Source organism: Gossypium arboreum, chromosome 3 (genome assembly GCF_025698485.1).
Source record: "Gossypium arboreum isolate Shixiya-1 chromosome 3, ASM2569848v2, whole genome shotgun sequence".
Taxonomy (NCBI): domain Eukaryota; kingdom Viridiplantae; phylum Streptophyta; class Magnoliopsida; order Malvales; family Malvaceae; genus Gossypium; species Gossypium arboreum.
Window position 1 is genome coordinate 13,047,696 of NC_069072.1, and position 18,216 is coordinate 13,065,911.

Here is an 18,216-nt window from a genome sequence, read left to right on the forward strand (position 1 = left end):
GGAGGGTTCAATTTGTTATATCATTTCCGTTTAAAACCATACATAACTGCACTTCCCCTCTCATACTCTTACCGTTCTATTTCTATTACTTTTATATTAATTTCCTTCATTTAAAAGTAATAAAATTTATTTGTCAGCTTGATTAGTATTAATATTATTGTCAGTGAAAGTATGCTGATGCGTATTATCCTCCAATTAAGGGTTGGAGATGGGTTATGGATAATTCTAAGCATTGTATCAAAAGAATGATATGATAAAAATTTATAACAAGGTTAATGTTAAAAAGTGATGAAATTTATTAAATATTTATTAAAATAAATCCTAAACACACTTGAATGCGTTAATGCTGTGGAACAAATCAAATAATGTTTATATCCAATTATCCGAGTATATATATATATTGATAAAATTATGGGAGTATATTTAATTTCTTGAATTGATTTATAATGATAAAATGCATATGGTGATAATGATTTTATTAAAGAAATTATAATTAATCATTTTCGGAATGAAAAGCTTAATTGGTAATATAGGTAGATTGATTCTTTGGTGGCAAAATTTTGAAAATTAGACAACATGTAATGAGAGCCCTAGAAAGTTGAAAATGGTTCTGGGATTTTAAGTATTGATGCACGCAAAACTTGAATGGTGGGGTGGAGTGAGTAGGTGGTTTTCATATTGCACATGGTGCCACAATATAACAAATATATATATATATATATATATATATGTATATTATAAAACTGGGATTCAGTAATAATGATAGCAATGCAAAGATTTCAACATAATTGTCATTGGCATATGGAAATTGTAACATATTTTCACTTTCCCATCATCATTTTGAATCAATGCCCATTGCCACTCCTATCACTCAAATGCCCCAAATTATAATCCAGTAGTTTTATACTACCATCACTTTCAATGGAGATATTTTTATTGTACCTACCATATATGCTTTTTACAAATGGGTGGAAATGAATATTTGATGAAAATTGGTAAAGGCAGCAAGAAACAAGTAAGTGTAAAAATGTTGTGAAAGTGAAGCTGCAAAATAGCAACACCATTATGGATGAACTGTTTCAACTGGATACTCACTATTCTGTTACAACCATATATAAATCATTTAAAAGGAATTGAGGATGAGTTTACATAAATATTATAACTAAAATACTTACTATTTTGGTTTTATTAGAAAAAACATGTTTCATACTTTTAAAAGAATAAACGATACGTCTTCTATTATTCTAATTTTCTCATCTCATTTATTTAACAAAAACTAGTTATCCTTTCGTTTTTTCATTTAAATAATATTTTCATATTCATTATTATTATTATTATTATTATTATTATTATTATTATTATTATTATTATTTCCATAGCTAGATGGGAGGATGGTAATTAGAAACAACATTTATACACGTCATTTAGTTTTAATCATCATAGAACTGGTGGTAATAATAACTCCCGTACCTTTTAAACGCCAACAAACAAAACCTCGTCATGAGTACCCTCCAAAAATGGAATCCCGTTTCCCGGGAAAATCCTACCCCCCAATCAAACCCTAAAATTAAAAAATATAAAATTAATAAAAATCCTCAGATTTTATATCCCAAGTCCCAACCCAACAGATACAATTCAACAATCAACAACTTCAAACCCAAAAGCATTCCTCCTTCTCTCCCTCCTCCTCCTCTTTATCCGTCGCTCACCCGCACACAGGCACCCCTTTTAAAATATTATCTCCGCCGCTTTGTTTCGACATCGGTGATTACTAAATCTACTGGTGGCTATGGAGAGATAATGAGGAAGTTTGAGCGGCTACCATTGCCGTCATCGCTAGTATCATCAAAACCACTATCAATATGTCGTTATCATGTTCCGATCGCTTCACGGACTTACTCTGCGCCGAGGATTCCAACGAGGTGTTATCCGACGATTCGCCGGCATGCTCGTCGGAGCTGGACTCTCAGGCGTCCTGCATCGAGGAGTCCAGCATCGATGGCTTTATTGAAGATGAGACAAACTTCGTCCCCGGATTTGATTACCTTGCTCGGTTTCGGTGTCAATCTCTTGACGCGTCGGCTCGAGAAGCATCGGTTGCATGGATTCTAAAGGTAAACTGTAACTGACTATACTGTTCAAACTATCTCTGTTCCACGATTTTACAATAATGCCACTGGCGCACTTTAGTTAAAAGTTTCACAGTTCTGCTAAAATGCACCCGGTCAATTCTTCTTAAAACTTTAAAGAAAAATAAAAAAGATCTCATCACAACAGCCGTTTAATGGACGGAGCTGAATAGTTGATTGGCGGCTGTTACTTTCAACTTTTTCGATTTAACTTTTTCCAGTAATGCTAATATCATATGGCCTTTTTGTTTGTTTGCAGGTACAAGCATATTACAATTTGCAGCCTTTAACGGCTTATCTTTCCGTCAACTACTTGGATCGGTTTTTGTATTCCCGCCGCTTGCCGGTGAGCTTTTGTTTTTTTCACTAAAACTTACTAAGGAAGGATTATTTAGTGGATAACAAATTTATGTTGGCGGAATTTGAGTGATTACTGTTTGATGCGATTATGTTTGACTTTTCAACAACCGTGAAAAATTGAAAAGGACATGAGTAAGTCAGTAATAAATTAAAATAAAAGCGAGCTTCAATTTTTTAATCAAATAGTGGCATGCATTATTGTTAAAAAAAAAAACACAATAATTAAAGGTTGAATCTCAAATATTTCAATTTTTTAAGAAAATTAACGGAGTTCCTTTTACTATTCAGCAAGCTAGTGGGTGGCCATTGCAACTTTTATCTACTGCTTGCTTGTCGTTAGCGGCCAAGATGGAGGAACCTCTAGTTCCATCTCTTCTAGATCTTCAGGTATTTGCCTGTAAATTATTATATGTTTTTTAGTAATTCCATAGATTAGTGTAATTTCAACAAAATGGTGCATGTGTATAAGCAGGTAGAGGGAGCGAAATATATATTTGAACCAAAAACAATTCAAAGAATGGAACTGCTTGTGCTAACGGTATTGGATTGGAGACTGCGATCAGTAACACCGTTCAGTTTCATTGGTTTCTTTGCATGCAAGCTCGATCCAACAGGAACTTTTCTCGCCTTTTTGATTTCAAGGGCAACCGATATTATTTTATCCAATATCAAAGGTATTATTTCTCTTTCTGTCGGTTGATATAAATACGTGCATATATAAGCCAACTTTTGTTTTTGGAAACATACTTATATACATGCATATACAATAAGAAAAAAGGGGTTATAATAATCCATTTGATATTGCCAACAGAGGCGAGCTTTCTAGAGTATCGGCCATCAAGCATTGCTGCTGCAGCGATACTTTGTGCAGCCAATGAGATACCAAACTTGTCTCTTTTTAATCCTGAGCATGCTGAGTCATGGTGCGATGGACTGAGCAAGGTAAGTTCACTTCATTATGTTTAAAAAAATTGTGAGTCTTAGTTGAACTAGAAACTCGTATGCCAATTTCAGAAAATATCCAAATATTTGCAGGAGAAAATCCTTAGCTGCTACAGGTTAATGCAAGAGCTTGTGGTTGACAATGCCAGGAGGAAACCGCCCAAGATGTTACCTCAGCTTCGAGTATCAATCCGAGGCAGAATGAGGTCCAGTGACTCATCTTCCTCATCTTCTTCATCACCTTCATATAAAAGGAGAAAATTAAATAACTGCTTGAGGGTGGATGATGATGACAGAAACTCCAAGTAAGGGGAGAAGGGGAAATAATAAATAAACAATAAATAAGGGGGAGAAAGGAAAGGAAAAATGGTGGCCCTAGTTGTCTATAAACCTCAATATATATATATTGGTTGGAGGGGCAGGGTTTTGAGAGTAAATTGACCTTGGAGAGTGATGTAGATTCTATAGTATAAATATATAAATATGTGCATGTAAGAGTTTGGAGATGGATTAAATATAATGGTGGGTGGGGTGGCTGGCTTTGCAGATTCCCAAGGGAGTGGGGGTGTTGGTTTGTTACATAAATATATTGGTGAGAGAAAGTTAGGGAAAAGAAAAGCATGTTTAATATTTAGAGGAAGTAATAAGGTGTGAAAGGCTAGAAGAATTGATTGTTGAACGAACATATGAAAGGGTGGGGAGGAGATGGCGGGTCCCTTAACCACAGCCGAAAGCAAAGCAGAGGAAATTTTCTGAGATGGGTTTGGCGGATTTACGGGTTCAACGTTGAAGCTTGAGCTGTTTTTTGTGGTCATTGATATCATGAGATTGATTAAAGTCAAGCTTCCCATCTGATGATACAAATTAAATATCAAAACCGAAGGAACAATAAATTTGGGTTTTTTTTCGAGTGGATTGTGTGTTCACGCGTTTGGCATGTGTGGCACGCACGTGTGTATGTGTGCTTTTTTGGCGGGAAATGCCTCTTTCTGTTTTTTTGTTCAGTTCCTTTCTTTCTTAATGGCCTTGGCCTAACCTAACCGGATTTTATCCGGTGGTGTTCTTGCGTGCGATGGTAACACGTGTGCATATATTTTTCCTTTTTTTATTTTAATTATTTTATTTTTTTCTACAAAAACAAATTTCCTCCGAGGAGAAGGAAAACCTCTTTCATGACCAGTTTTTGGTCTCAACATATACGAAAGGTCTTTGGGGCCTTTTTGAACTTTGTTGTATTCAATTCGTGAATAAATAAAAACTCATTATTTAGTATTATAATCTCTTTCTTCTTATTCTTTCATTTCAATCTTTTCTTTTCCTGTGCACCGCTCGTGATCGACATTACATAATTTGTAGTTTTCCCATAGGTTTTATACTGTAACTGTAGCAAAAGAAAATCGAATTTCATATTTTGGGCCAAAGGAGTAGAAACTTGAATTGAATGACTGGAATTTAGTGGAGGCATGGATTGAGAGAGTGAGTGAAGGGACTAGAACTTGGTCCCGCAGGCAATAAAGAGGGTTCAATTCATGAACACGACCCCCGGTTCCCGGTCCTAATTGGGAGTTGGCACTGGCGAGCGCCCCATGAAAATGGCAAGCAGCTGGTTTCCTCTCTTCCATCCTTAAATATCACCCAACTGTTGAGTGTTGTGTCATCCTCAACATTTCACTCTTTTAATTTTTACTCGGATTTCTTAATTAATTATCCCATCCACATGTATGGTTAGAAAGCCTCTTTATTTATTACATCCGTGATAAAAGGAGCGATACAAGTGAGATGAGGCAAAGATGTTGAAAAAAGCAAGCTCTTTTTTCATCTACAAATAAGTTATCGTAACATCACATATACGAGAAAACAGTCCGCCAAAGAAGTTGTCATTTTGCCCGACATAGGGTATATTACCTTTGCATGTAGTAAGATTACAACAATAACCCTTTAAAGGACGGATGGTGCGTAACAACCTAACCATGCATCTTAGGCCAACTCAACCAATCATCATGCAAATTGCTTTTATAACCTTATCATCACCTCCACTCCACTCCAAACACGTGGTATTCTCACTCCTTAACCATGCTTCCTCCCGTTCACATCCCTGCCCTTGTTCTCCAACTCGATTATTGACATTAAAACTATTATATATATTTGTGTGTCCGTGGACCACGGCGAAAGTAAATCCGACACTAGGTGACAATTATTCATCGGTACTATTTTATCCAACTCTCTTGGACCTGTTCGCAGTTAGCTTCTGACATCTATATTCTTCCCCATATATATATATATCAAGGACGACGAACCAGTCTCATCACATAACAAATTCAAGGTATTTAACTAATTTGATCATCAAGTCTTTGTTTAATTCTTCCAAATTTATTTACTTTTTAATTACAGTCCTGGCTAGCTTTACCAAACAAAGGCTTTCTGATTTTACTTGTTCCAATAGTACCATGAATCTGATAATCAAACGTGTCAGAATCCATTTGGGTAATATAATTATGACGAATCCTTTAGTAAAATCCTGGGATTCTCCAATCGATTAATGAGATTTGGTGTTTTCTCATTAGTACAGCCAAGTGGGAGCCATGAATATATTATCAACAACCCAAAAAAAGACATCATCTTCCCTACTAAAAAGGTCATATTAAAACTAAATGCTAATATTTGATTTTATTAATCCCCCAACAGCCCACCCCGTGCTGGTTAAGCCACATGTTAGGATTAATCTACAGGTTTAGGAAATAAATGGGACAGATAATAGGCCAAGGTGTCGGAATACAATGACGTAATTATTAGTTAAAGAAATAGCCTTAATTAATTTTCCATTACCATAGATTGTAAAGTCTAACTAAACAGCAAGGCCTGTACTACAAAATATCCCTTTAGGCATGTATAGAGGAATATTGTGTAGGAATACTAAACAGTTATTTATTATTTTATTGAATGGGGTTTTTGGAACGACGCATGCATGATGATGATGGGGTGGAGCGTATAAACGTAACCATCAAGTAGGGGCAGTGATAAGGACGTGACGTTTTGGTGTTTGGGGGGAAGCTTTTAACGAGCGGAAAGAACGAAAGAGGATTTGGATTTTGTGAGCAACAGGTTCCCACCATTATCGACACCATTTTTTTTCTTGGGAGTTTTCCTAACAACCCTTCAATTCTTTTTGTGTTTAACATAAAATTTATTAAATTTTGAAGGATTAAAATTAAATTATTATATCTTGTGAGGGCCAAAAAATATATATATTTTTCATTTAATCAAAGAGTTAAAAGGACATAAATTATTAATTTTACAAAGCTGATAAATTTTATTATTATTTTATTTAAATAAGAGTAAAGGAATCTATCTACTCTTCCTATCATCCTAGAATGTTAACAGATGATATGAATTCAAATATTTGTAAATTTATAATCATATTCATATCCAAATATTTTATAAAGTATTCAAAACTATTGGCATTTTATTAACAATAATGAAGTGCATAAAACCCTTAATTTAATGGTAAAGTTGGCAACTTTAGGATTTTAAGTTCAATTCTCATCCTCTTTCCTTTTATATATATATATATATATATATATATATATATTCAGATTTATTCTAATTAATTGAAATTGAGTTAATTGTTGGATTAATGCTTGTAATAATTGGTTTTACGGAAGGAAGGAATGGCAAGTGATGTTTGAATTAGAGGAATAGGCATAGGGCGAAAAGGGATAAATAGCCTCCAACTAAGCACATCCTCCTTACCTTTGCACTTATATATAAAAAGGGGGAAACCATGCCCACACACTCTTTTATTTTTTCAAAAATGATGTTTAAAGTGAGGAATCCAAAGTATAAGCCCAAAAGCCAAAATTTCTTTCACCTCCCTATATTATGAAAAGTGAGGGGATAAGGGTAGGGTGCAGAATCTAGCTCTTTTACCAACTCTTTTTTTGTTAGTGTTGAGCATTTTCTACTTTAGAACATGGGAATGACAAAATTGGAGGACCCCTAAAGTTGAGCCTTTTGAAATATGGATTTTTCGTTGTAAAAACAACCTCGTGGGGTTCTCTGTAAAAGTTCATATCGGACCCCCATTTTGTTAAAAGACTTGAAAAGCTAGAATGCTATGCTCAAATTTCTCAGATATGGTTGTGATTTACTGCTGAATTCAAGACACTTGCATATTTCTCCTCTCCATTGGGCGCTTCAAAAAAAGCCAAGTTGTCCCCATTGGACCTCAGTAATCAGTTGGTGAGTTAAAGAAAAAGAAAAAGGTGTAAATATTATATATTGATCATATATATACATATGTACCCCTTACTCTGTACCTCGGATGAAATCCATATTTTGTCTCTTTAATTATTTGAACATGGACCGCCACATATATCTATTTGGCAGGTTCGTTCAGTACTTGATGCCATGGAAATGCGTATATATCTGAGTCCTATAGAGTCGTATGTTGTAGATTATGGAGTAAAGGTATATACACATATAGATAAAGATAGGTTTGTGTTGGTAGAGGTGGAGTGGTGCAGAGGCCCAGTTTTTAGCTTTCCAACTCACAATTATACTATCTTTGGATGCCATTGGAATTAAAAGAAAGGTGAAAGGGGATGGGTGGATGGTTACGGGTGGCTACTCTCGAGGGAGCGTTTGTTACAGTTCTCAAACATGTTCTTTATGTAGCTTTTGTCATAGTGGCTGCCTGCCTGCATCCCCCATTTACAAAGAGTGGAGGGAGAGACAAAAGAGTCTTCCATTCAATCATCACCATTCAATGCAAGGACCCCTTTTGCAATTAATCACAGTTTAGCTCAAGACACAGAACGTGAAAGCTGAGAGACATGCATCACCAAAAAAAAGAAAAAAAAAGAAACCAGGAAAACAGCGTAGAAAAGCAACAGCTGTAAATAAAAATATATGGTAATTGAAAAGCAAGTTTCAAAGGGTTTTCCAAAGTACAATATGAAAGGAAACATTAAGATTGGGGTGCAATGCCATGCATGGTTTAATTTTTCAAACCCAAATCTTTCTTTAATCCATCTAATTATTAACTAAGCTAGCATAGCACCACTTTAATTTGATATAGATATGATATAAGGCTAATGCAGATACTTTTGGTCTGACTTGTCTCATCTGATCTAAACAATGTGCATATGGTAAAGCGTGAGAAAATATCGGATATAGGAAGTGCATTCCAACTCAAAATCCCACCTCACAAAATATTTTCCAACTCCACGACAAGGGAAATAAAGGAGCATGGGAAGTAAGATATTACTAGTTTGGATCTTCATCATATATATTGGAAAATCCTCTGATAAATAAGCTGGAGAATGGAGACCAGATATAAATTAATACACCCATAGCTTTTGATCCATTGCTGTCAACAAAGTAAAGCATTCGGCTTTAGAATTTGTCATTTGCAACACCCAAACAGCCCAAAAGGTTGAATCAATGGAAACGTGTTGATTGTGGAACACAAATTGTTGATGAATGGGTATTCCAATAAACTTTTTCCAACTTGATTAATCAATTCTACATATTTTGGTAAAAAAAAAAAAGAATGACGGCTTTGGAAAACCATTCCAGTTGCTAAGAGTTTTTTTTTTTTTTTTAAAGGAAAGAGAGTTAATTAGCACATTGCTTTAATGCAGAAGGTCCCTCCATTTACTAGACACCCTTTTCAGCATACTTTAGAAATTCGTTTAAAGGCTTCGTCCTTCTATTGGTTTTAAAATTGACTTTGTTTTAATCAGCAGCCCCATTTCATAATTAATTTTACAACTTAATACTTGTACCATACTCTGTCATCCATATTCAATGTAATTTGCTGTCTACTCTTTCTTTTTTTTCTTTCTTTTTTTCATTATGTCCATACGTACTCACATTTTGAGGTTTATTTATTTATTGTCTATTTCTTCAGGACTTTGACTAGGGTTATCTGTATAGGAGATTGATGAATTATGTATTAATACATAGTTAAAAATCTTTTTAAAATACAGGTAATTAATATTTTTAATCATAATTTAGTGTGAGCTGTGTGTATACAAAAATTACAATCATTTAGGTAAAATGGAGAGTTTCATTCTGATTACAAGTTATAGATTAAAAAATGTGGTTTTGTTGGGAGTTATGAAGCACAACACAAACGATCTCTATGAAAATGGGGCAAGTGTTTTGACACCGAAGCCTAGACTTCCAATAACAACACTCTAATTGGGCTCAACTTATTACAAATACAAATGAGAGAGCTCAAACTTGATGTGTTGTGTTGAACAAAATGGGCCTAAAGTGATTTCTTTTCTCTTTTTAATTTAATCCTTTAACCCACAAAGTGAAATATGCCTAAAGTTGGTACACGTTTTCTTTTTCACTTTACCTTGATGAACTACTGCTTAAATTTGTTGACCAATATCACTAAATTATTAGCAAATTACGTTTTAATTGTTTAACAGTGTCTGATTTTGATGATGATGCTCCCTTGGCTGATGATTTCCTTCAAGGAAGTGATGATGAAGATGAAGGCACCCATTTGTTAATTCCTTCTAAATTCTTTATTTACATTAGTAAGATCGAATTTAATGGCTTATAGCAAATATGATTTTGAGCTTCAAGCTTTTCGTTTATTCAATAGTTTCTGGTAGGTGCAACTTTGATTTCTGTGCAAGTACTGCTTAGTAATGGTCCTTGATGAGTTTATGCTTTAGGAACTGAAAATTATAGTTTGCAACTTTCTTGTTCTTCAAGTACCCATATCACGAAAGTGGAAGTTGGCATGTGGGTGCCTGCCACCCATGCAATTAAAAATTTGGAATAAATGGAATACTTGGTACAAATCACTAATATCATTATTTTTTTCAATAAATTTATTAATAACAATAGTTTCTAAATCTAGAGTGAATTTTTCTAAAGTTTTCTAAGAATAATGACAAATTTAGTGATGAATTAAAAGATAAAAAATAATAATAATAACACTTTATAGTTCCGTGAAGTTTTTAATTCCATAAACATAACTAAGAAATTAGTTGTTTCTTAATATCAATAGTAGAATTAATAAACTCCATTAGTATCGTATAAAATAATAATTCATATTGTAAACATTTCCATATGTTATACCAAATAATAATTCATATTATGATGGTCAACTCTCTCTTTCTAAAATTTTCTAGAATTTTACTGTTCGTTTCTTCCTACATATAGTGGTTATAGATTAATGAGTTATTGTTATGAGTGGATTTCCTTTAATTATTTCTGTACTTATCGATCATCAACTGAAATAATGTGCGAATGGCAAACACCATTTCATTCAACTAAGTTAGCTTAATGAACCATCCATTGTAGCTTCATTCATCTCATCCTATTTCTCTCAAATTTTCATGCTAAATATTTAAAGGGGTGAAGAGTGCCAATGCCATTGATTAGTCTCGTTGCACAATGTTATAAACTTTAGTTCTTACTTGTATCTCGAAACTTAAATTATCCTCACGAATTGGTAAAGCTATGTTCTTATCAAAGAAGCCTGTTTGAAAAATGGCTTACATCAAATAACAAGAAGTGCAACTTGTGAAGGAAATAATGATGTAAATTATCTTTTCATTCTAGGAAGGGTTATTCTCGAGAAATTTCTTGACCGGAAACATGTTCTTAGACTATTTGGGGAAGGGAAAGCTTGACAGATTTTTGTCTTTCCTTTTCTGCAAACTGACTAGAATTCAAGTACTAAATCATGATTTAGGCACAGTTTCTTACTATGCAAGAGATGCAACAAGCTTTGTGACAAAGCATAAAAGCATCATCATTATCACCCGCCATAGCTTGATTTCCTTTGGCTTCCATCCAAACGTGCATGTTTTGATTTTGAAGGGGAAAAAGGTTATCACAATCACTAATTAAGCCCTTGCTTAAATCCTACAGCCTTAGGATCATATAACAGTTTGAGAGTGCTGCTTAAATCACATCCCTTTATTCAAACTTATCAATCCAGATCATTTTATAATTGCCTTGTTTGGATTGTTTTATGGCCTTTATCAAGAATGTCCTCTTCTAAATAACTCAATTCAATAATTGACCCAAAAACAAATATCTGGCATGACAATAACTAATCACTCTTCTCTCACACTCTTGTTTCCGTGGATGTTCGGCCGATGTTAGGATTTCTCTAAATATGAGTATTTGAAGGTTACAATTTCGCCCCCTATTAGGTTCTACCTTCAGAAGATTCAAGTTTTGATACGAGTATTTAAATTTTTGTGAACCTCACTTTTTTTTTTTAATGATGAGAATAGGTATTTTAACAATTTCTTGGACGGTGAGTATGGTGGACTTGGGACATTGTGGGTGGAGCCTTTCACCGGTATGTTCATTGTTGCTTAGAGAAGAAGAAACCTAGAGCCTATGTTATCCGGACTTGGGGTTGAGCCTAGAATACGAATATGTTTTTAATTTATTTATTATTTTTTAAAAATTTCAGTATGGGTCCTAGAAAGAAATGAAGAGTTAGACTAGACTGACATAACTTGGAGCAGCTATGGCTGCAAGGACATCGGACCAAAACTCGCCCAAGTGATTTTCTCATCATAATTCATAACATTCTCTTTCATATTATCATCGTGTTTGTACTGTAGTAACTCATCAAGCTTAGAATATTTTGTATAAAATGTTGATTGGAAGACTTGACTTGTTATCAGCTATGATGATACAACGTGCTCTTCTGAACTCAGAAGCTATGCACAAGTTCTTTATTTCTTGAAACATATTTCAATTTGGGAAGCTGTGATTGCAAATAAGAAATCTAAGTTACCATCTTTATTCCTTTGGGTGAATTTATATTTTTATATAGTTTTTGGGGGGTTCGTAGTGAAGTTGTAGTTTATTGCCACTCCCAAAACCCAATCTTATCTTTACAAATAAAATCCGAAAACAAACACTATTAGCTTCCAAACTCAGAGATGCTCTGTAATGAAGGCTGCCATGATTTTGAACTCATTGCAGCAGTGTTGGCAGGCGCTGTCCTTGGGCGTCGTCTTTCATGTTTTGTCACCTGAGACTGTTAGAAAATAAGCGCCCATGTATTTAGGAATATGAATGAGAATGCTAGATTTAAATGAAACATGAAAATTGCTTCAATTGATTTTGTTAAGGATTCGTGAACTTGATCAGATCTTTTAGGTACTATCCTTTTGGGTTGATGAACTTTATGAATTCGTTCTAGCCTAGAAGGCTAGCTTATATATTCGTATGAGGTCATTGTCTCCATACCAGATTCTGAAATACTAAAATCTAATGAACTACTAATGATAAAGCCTAAGGAGGTGGCGAATGCAGACATACTTGGTAGGACTCTGAACTTAGGTTATTCCCTTGTTCATGCTGCAACTTTTCACTTGATTCCAGGTGTTGCCTTGTCTTTTTTGCATATTTCTTTGCCTTTAGAACCTCCATAACCTCTGCAGCAGCGGCAGCAGCAGGCAATACACAAGTATTAGTTTCTTGATAAAAACAATTAAGAACAAATATATAAGCAAGCTATATAATCAGGGTTTCCGGGGGGGGGGGGGAAGCGGAAAAATCTCATAATCTTGTGAAAAATAATAATACGACACACACCCTGAGAAGTGACAAGGCGATAAGCATGGCCAAGGGCGAGAGTATCAGAAGGACGAAGAAGCTTGACACGAGTGAAGCGTACGGCCTTATCGTCTTGGTTGGCATCCTCAGAGGGAGGCAATGGTATGATGAGCGAAACATAATGGCCTGGATTCATTCTCATCACTTCACTTGCAAGAATAGGCCAATAGAACCTCTCTATCCTCCCACATGGATGTTGTATCACCAACGCCGCAGCATCTATAGCCTGACAGTTCCCCATCTCTCTGTCTCTCTCAATTTAAGACTGAAATGAAAGATAAAAAGAAGAAAGGAGGGATGAGGTTAAGTAAAACACTAAAACAGCAGTCTTTTTCTATACAGCTCTCCCCACCACCCTACCTATGCATGTATACAAATAAGAGACTGGCTGAAGCAGGCCGTCCCTCATTTCAAAAACAGCATAATTATTGATATAAGATAATAAAAAATAAAAAAGGGGTTGTTATTAGATTATGATTGTTACTAATTAATGTTATAATATAAATTGACAACTTTAAGGCATGACGAACTAGGCCTCGGAAAGCGGCACGACCTCCACGTGGAGAAACAATGTTACGAGTTTGGGAAGTAGTAGTAGGCATAGGTCGACGGGGTCAAGGGTTGAACTTGAGAGGGCACATACATCCAAAATATGTATTTAAAATATAGATTAGCATATGTCTAACCCATGCCTATTGGATGTAGTGGTAAATTTTTTTGGTAACAAGCATAACCCTAAGCCTAAGTAAAGGTAAGTGCTACCTACTAAGCATGCCATGGTGATTCCTTTTGGCATGGCCAGAAAATGACAACCCCACCACCACCACCTGCACCACCTTAGCATGGTTGTGCCTAGCTCCATAGGTTTTTACCCTTTAGCCTTTCGTCCAAATCCCCAACTCCAATGCTGCTTGCTTTTTTTAACCCTACTATATATATTATTTGATATTTAAATTTAGTTTTAATATTTAATTTAGTATATTTTAAGATTCATTTTGATATATAAATTTTATAAATTTAATATTAATTTTTTGTCTCATTCAAGTACCCAATTTTTTATTTGATGTTCAATTTAATACTTAAATTTTATTTTTTCTCAATTAAGCACGTGTTATTTTACTAGAGTAAATATATTAAACATTTAATGGGTTGTTTGGTTTAGATATCAAATTAAATATTAAACCAAACTCAAGTACCCAATTTTAAAAAAATTCAGATATCAAACTAAATATTAAAGCTAAATTCATATATCAAATAATTTTTTTCATTAATTTTCACCAAAACAAAAGCAAAACTTTGAATCTTCTTGAACTACCTTTCATCCTTATCCGTTTGTTCTAAAATATATTTATCAAAATTAATCTTTTATAAAAGAAAAAGAAAAGTAGGAGATGCTCAAGATGGAACCGAAGATAATGTAAATTTTGATGTTGAATTTCTTTTTAAAATATGTAAATTTAAAGTTCAGTTTTACGATTTTTATTTTAAAATTTTATTTTTATTTTTCAAAATTTCAAAATTTAAGTTAAATTATTATTAATAATATTAAATTTATTATAATGCCATTTTTAATTATATTATTTTTAGGTCAAATTATCATACTAACACATTAAATAATATTAACAATTAAACTTAACTTTTAAAATATAAAAAATGAAATAATTAAATTTCTGAAAATAACAAAACTAATTTCAAATTTATAAAGACTTCTTTTAACCATTTTTTATCACTTCATTATTAATTCAACAAATTTTCATATATGAAGCAGAAGTGACCTTAGACACTAAAAAGGCACCCACTTTTTTTTGCAAGGAATACAGAAACAGTAAGCACAATTTTTTGAAAAGTTGCCCAGTCGATTGTAATTCAAGTAAACGCAAAGTGATATCTAATCAAATAATTCCCTTGAGATGCTCTGCTAATTACTAAAAAAAAAATTGAGCAAAACCTTTTCACGCGTTGTAAATTTCCCAAATATGTTATTTTAAAAAAAAATTATTGGGTTAGGTTATTTTTTAAAAAAATATGGAATTAATTCGAAATAATAAAAACAAATCCAGGAAGTTGGAAACGTTTTTTGCCCTCAATATTTTTTTAAGGATAAACTATAAAAATAATCACTTTTGTTTGCCTCAGGTTACATTTTAGTCATTTATGTTATTATTTTGTTACGAAGTGATCACTCTTCCGTTAAGTTTCGTTATCTCCCTAACGGTAATTCTACATGGCAGTCCAATTAGATTTTATAGTCAATGAAAGTTGGTAATATTGTAAAGTTATTTTTAATACTCGGTTTTATAACAAGCAAACATCTGGAACAAGAAAGTCCAAAATTCTCCCTCAACGTTTGCACATTTTTTAATGTAAGTCCTTATACAATTTACATTCGTAACCTGGAGGACGTATGAGTATATCTGTTAATACATACTTTATCCGACTAAATTATCTGTTAATAGTAAATCAAATGCATAATTTAGCTGGATGAAGTATGTATTAACAGATGAACTTAAAATATAGTTGGACAGCCACGCAAGATTACCGTTAGGGAGATAACGAAACTTAACGGAAGAGTGATCACTTCGTAACAAAATAATAACATAAGTGACTAAAACGTAACATTTCAAACACAAGTGACTAAAATATAACCTGAGGCAAACAAAAGTGACTATTTTTATAGCTTACCCTTTTTTTAATAAATTTTTGGGTGTCACTTCTCGTGAAAATAAAACTTACAAAATAGGTTTTTATATAAACTTCAAGTCTCATTTTTCTTATTTTCTTAAGCGATATGAGATATGAGTCTATATAGACTCATAATATATTTACAATTTGTTTCTAGACAACGTGGAATTGCTTACTTTTTAACCAACAATATAAAATTAAAGGCTACACTTAATTATTAAAAATAAATACAAAACTTTGTACAACATTAAACTCTAACAAAATATATTTTGTTATCTTTAAATGATATCCATTTGTTTGCGATTGTTTAGATCATAATTTGAGGAGGTTGGTCGTTAAAGAACTAATTATTATCTTTAATTTATTTTTTGGGGTAATTCAAATAAATAATTCATGTTATTTATTTTATAATTTTTATTTTCTTTCATTTTTATTATGAAAATTTTATGCCTCGTCTGTGCTCCTTTATATTTTGGGCATTCAACTTAATAATCGAGTCTATTTTTATATTTTTTATTTACTTTGGTATTGAACTTAACAATTAAATTCATTTTGGCTCTTAAATTTGAAATATATAAAAGTTTGATGTCATGGCACTCTAAGATTGTGCTACATCATCAATTAAAAATTTTAAAAATAATATAAATTTTCAGATGATGACACGATATAATCTTAGAATGTCACATATAGTGTTCTAACAATTGAACAAGTGTTCAAACTGGCCAGTCTATTAATTTCCGATTCAATTGGTTTGATCAGTTCAATTGTTAGATAACAATAATTAAATAAACAATTAAAAATTCATAAAACTTTAAAAAATTAAAAATATTAAACTGGTTAACTTTAGGTTATTGTCCTAGTTTTTTATTTTGCCAATTTCAAGCAATTTTAGGTTCAATCAATTCAATCCCTTTTTATGGACCAATATACCGGTCGATTCTGAGTCCAATCAGATCCAATCATGTTCCAAGAACACTAATCACATCATCAAATCTTGATAGAATTTAAGTTAAAAGGACAAAAATGGATCCAGTTCCCAATTTCAAGGGAAAAAAATTATATTATCCCGTTGTTATAATAAAAAAAATGCTTTTTTTCCTAATTTGTGTTTTCACTTTGACCAAAAAAAAAATTGTTTTACAGAACTGTAATAGTATTCTTGTGTTTGATTAAATGAAATGATGTTGTAATAGCATAAGGAAAAAACAGAAATGATCAGAGTACTTTTAGTAGAATTTTTTTTAGTTAGATGATTATTGTTATTGTTATTAAATTTTAATAGCATTATTATTAAAAAATTTAATAAATAAATAATAAATAATTTAATCATATTTTAATATAATTATTATTAAATATAATTTAATAAAAATAAAATATATAATTTAATAATAATTTTGATATAATAATTTTGATATTAAATTATATTAAAATGTTTCAAATATTTTATTTATATATTTTCTAAGTCCAAGTTTTAAAGGACTAATCTGGAAAATAAATTTTTTGTTACTCAGTGTTGTATGGAATAGTCATTCTTTTGTGATTATCAAAGAGTAGCTATAATAAGAAGACAAATAATAGATAAATAATGGTCATTTCATTGAATGAGTATTCGTTCAATCAAACAAAAGAATGGTTTACCATTCAATGAATAAGGGGAATGCCATTCCTCCCAACCAAACACGATGTAAATTCTTATATTTTTCAAGTTTGGGACCAAAATTAATCTAGTTGTCAAGTTCACATACTAAAGTGGATAAAAGAAGTACAAAAACTAAAATGGACCTAATTGCTCAGTTCAAAAGCTAAAAATTATATTATCTCAAAAAAAATATTTACAAATTAAAAAAAATTGTGACGCTTTTATATTAAAGGGGCACGGGCAAGGGCATAAAGAAGGGACAAGCGATATCCATCCGTTGATTGTCCGCTCATGGGTCTCTTTTTATTTATAAAATCAAAATATATTTTCTTTGTTCTTTTGAATTTATCAAAATATCTATTATTGTTATTATATTATTAAATTTGTAATTTAAATATTTTTATATTAATAAAATTTATTAAATTTATTTAATAATAAATTTATTTGAAAATAAATTTTATTTCATTTATAAATGCTAAATTTTTTTATAATTTTGTATTATATTATTGCTAAAATTTATCGTTGGAATATCTTTATCACACTACAGCAAAATAGGTTTTTAGCAGCATTTTTTTGGCCTTATAAGCTCCACTAAAATAGTTTGCAACGCTTTGATAAGCACCGCAAAAAACGCCGCTTTAGATAGCGTCGTTAAAATTTGCGGCGTTTATGTGGAAAAATGCCGCAAGAGAGTCGAGCATGTTGTAGCATTTGTAGCTAGAAGCGCCGCAAAAGATCATGTTCTTTAGTGGCGTTTGTAGTAAAAGAGCCGCTAAAGATCATGTTCTATAATGGCGTTTGTGGGTAGACTTCACTAACATTAATAGATTTTACTAACCCATTTTATTT

General features: G+C 32.5%; 2 protein-coding genes across 4 annotated transcripts; one reads left to right on the top strand and one right to left on the bottom strand.

Moving 5' to 3' along the window:
• The first annotated feature begins 1,438 nt into the window (after positions 1-1,438).
• On the top strand, positions 1,439-4,709 carry LOC108474876 (cyclin-D1-1). 2 transcript variants are annotated; one of them, XM_017776911.2, is made up of 6 exons: positions 1,439-2,114; positions 2,389-2,475; positions 2,778-2,876; positions 2,962-3,163; positions 3,301-3,431; positions 3,525-4,709. In XM_017776911.2, the coding sequence occupies exons 1-6, from the start codon at positions 1,863-1,865 to the stop codon at positions 3,738-3,740; spliced, it is 987 nt and encodes a 328-aa protein (XP_017632400.1). In that variant the 5' UTR covers positions 1,439-1,862; the 3' UTR covers positions 3,741-4,709. The 2 variants fall into 2 exon arrangements, with proteins under 2 accessions (XP_017632400.1, XP_052881490.1); XM_053025530.1 differs by lacking the exon at positions 2,389-2,475.
• Positions 4,710-12,195: 7,486 nt separating this feature from the next.
• Positions 12,196-13,475, bottom strand: LOC108475693 (uncharacterized). Of its 2 annotated transcripts, XM_053026165.1 has the most exons (4): positions 13,407-13,464; positions 13,026-13,311; positions 12,750-12,865; positions 12,196-12,465 (listed from the first exon to the last, which is right to left on the bottom strand). In XM_053026165.1, the coding sequence occupies exons 2-4, from the start codon at positions 13,285-13,287 to the stop codon at positions 12,349-12,351; spliced, it is 495 nt and encodes a 164-aa protein (XP_052882125.1). In that variant the 5' UTR covers positions 13,288-13,311; positions 13,407-13,464; the 3' UTR covers positions 12,196-12,348. The 2 variants fall into 2 exon arrangements, with proteins under 2 accessions (XP_052882125.1, XP_017633167.1); XM_017777678.2 differs by having other exon boundaries at positions 13,026-13,475.
• Between the last annotated feature and the right edge of the window lie 4,741 nt (positions 13,476-18,216).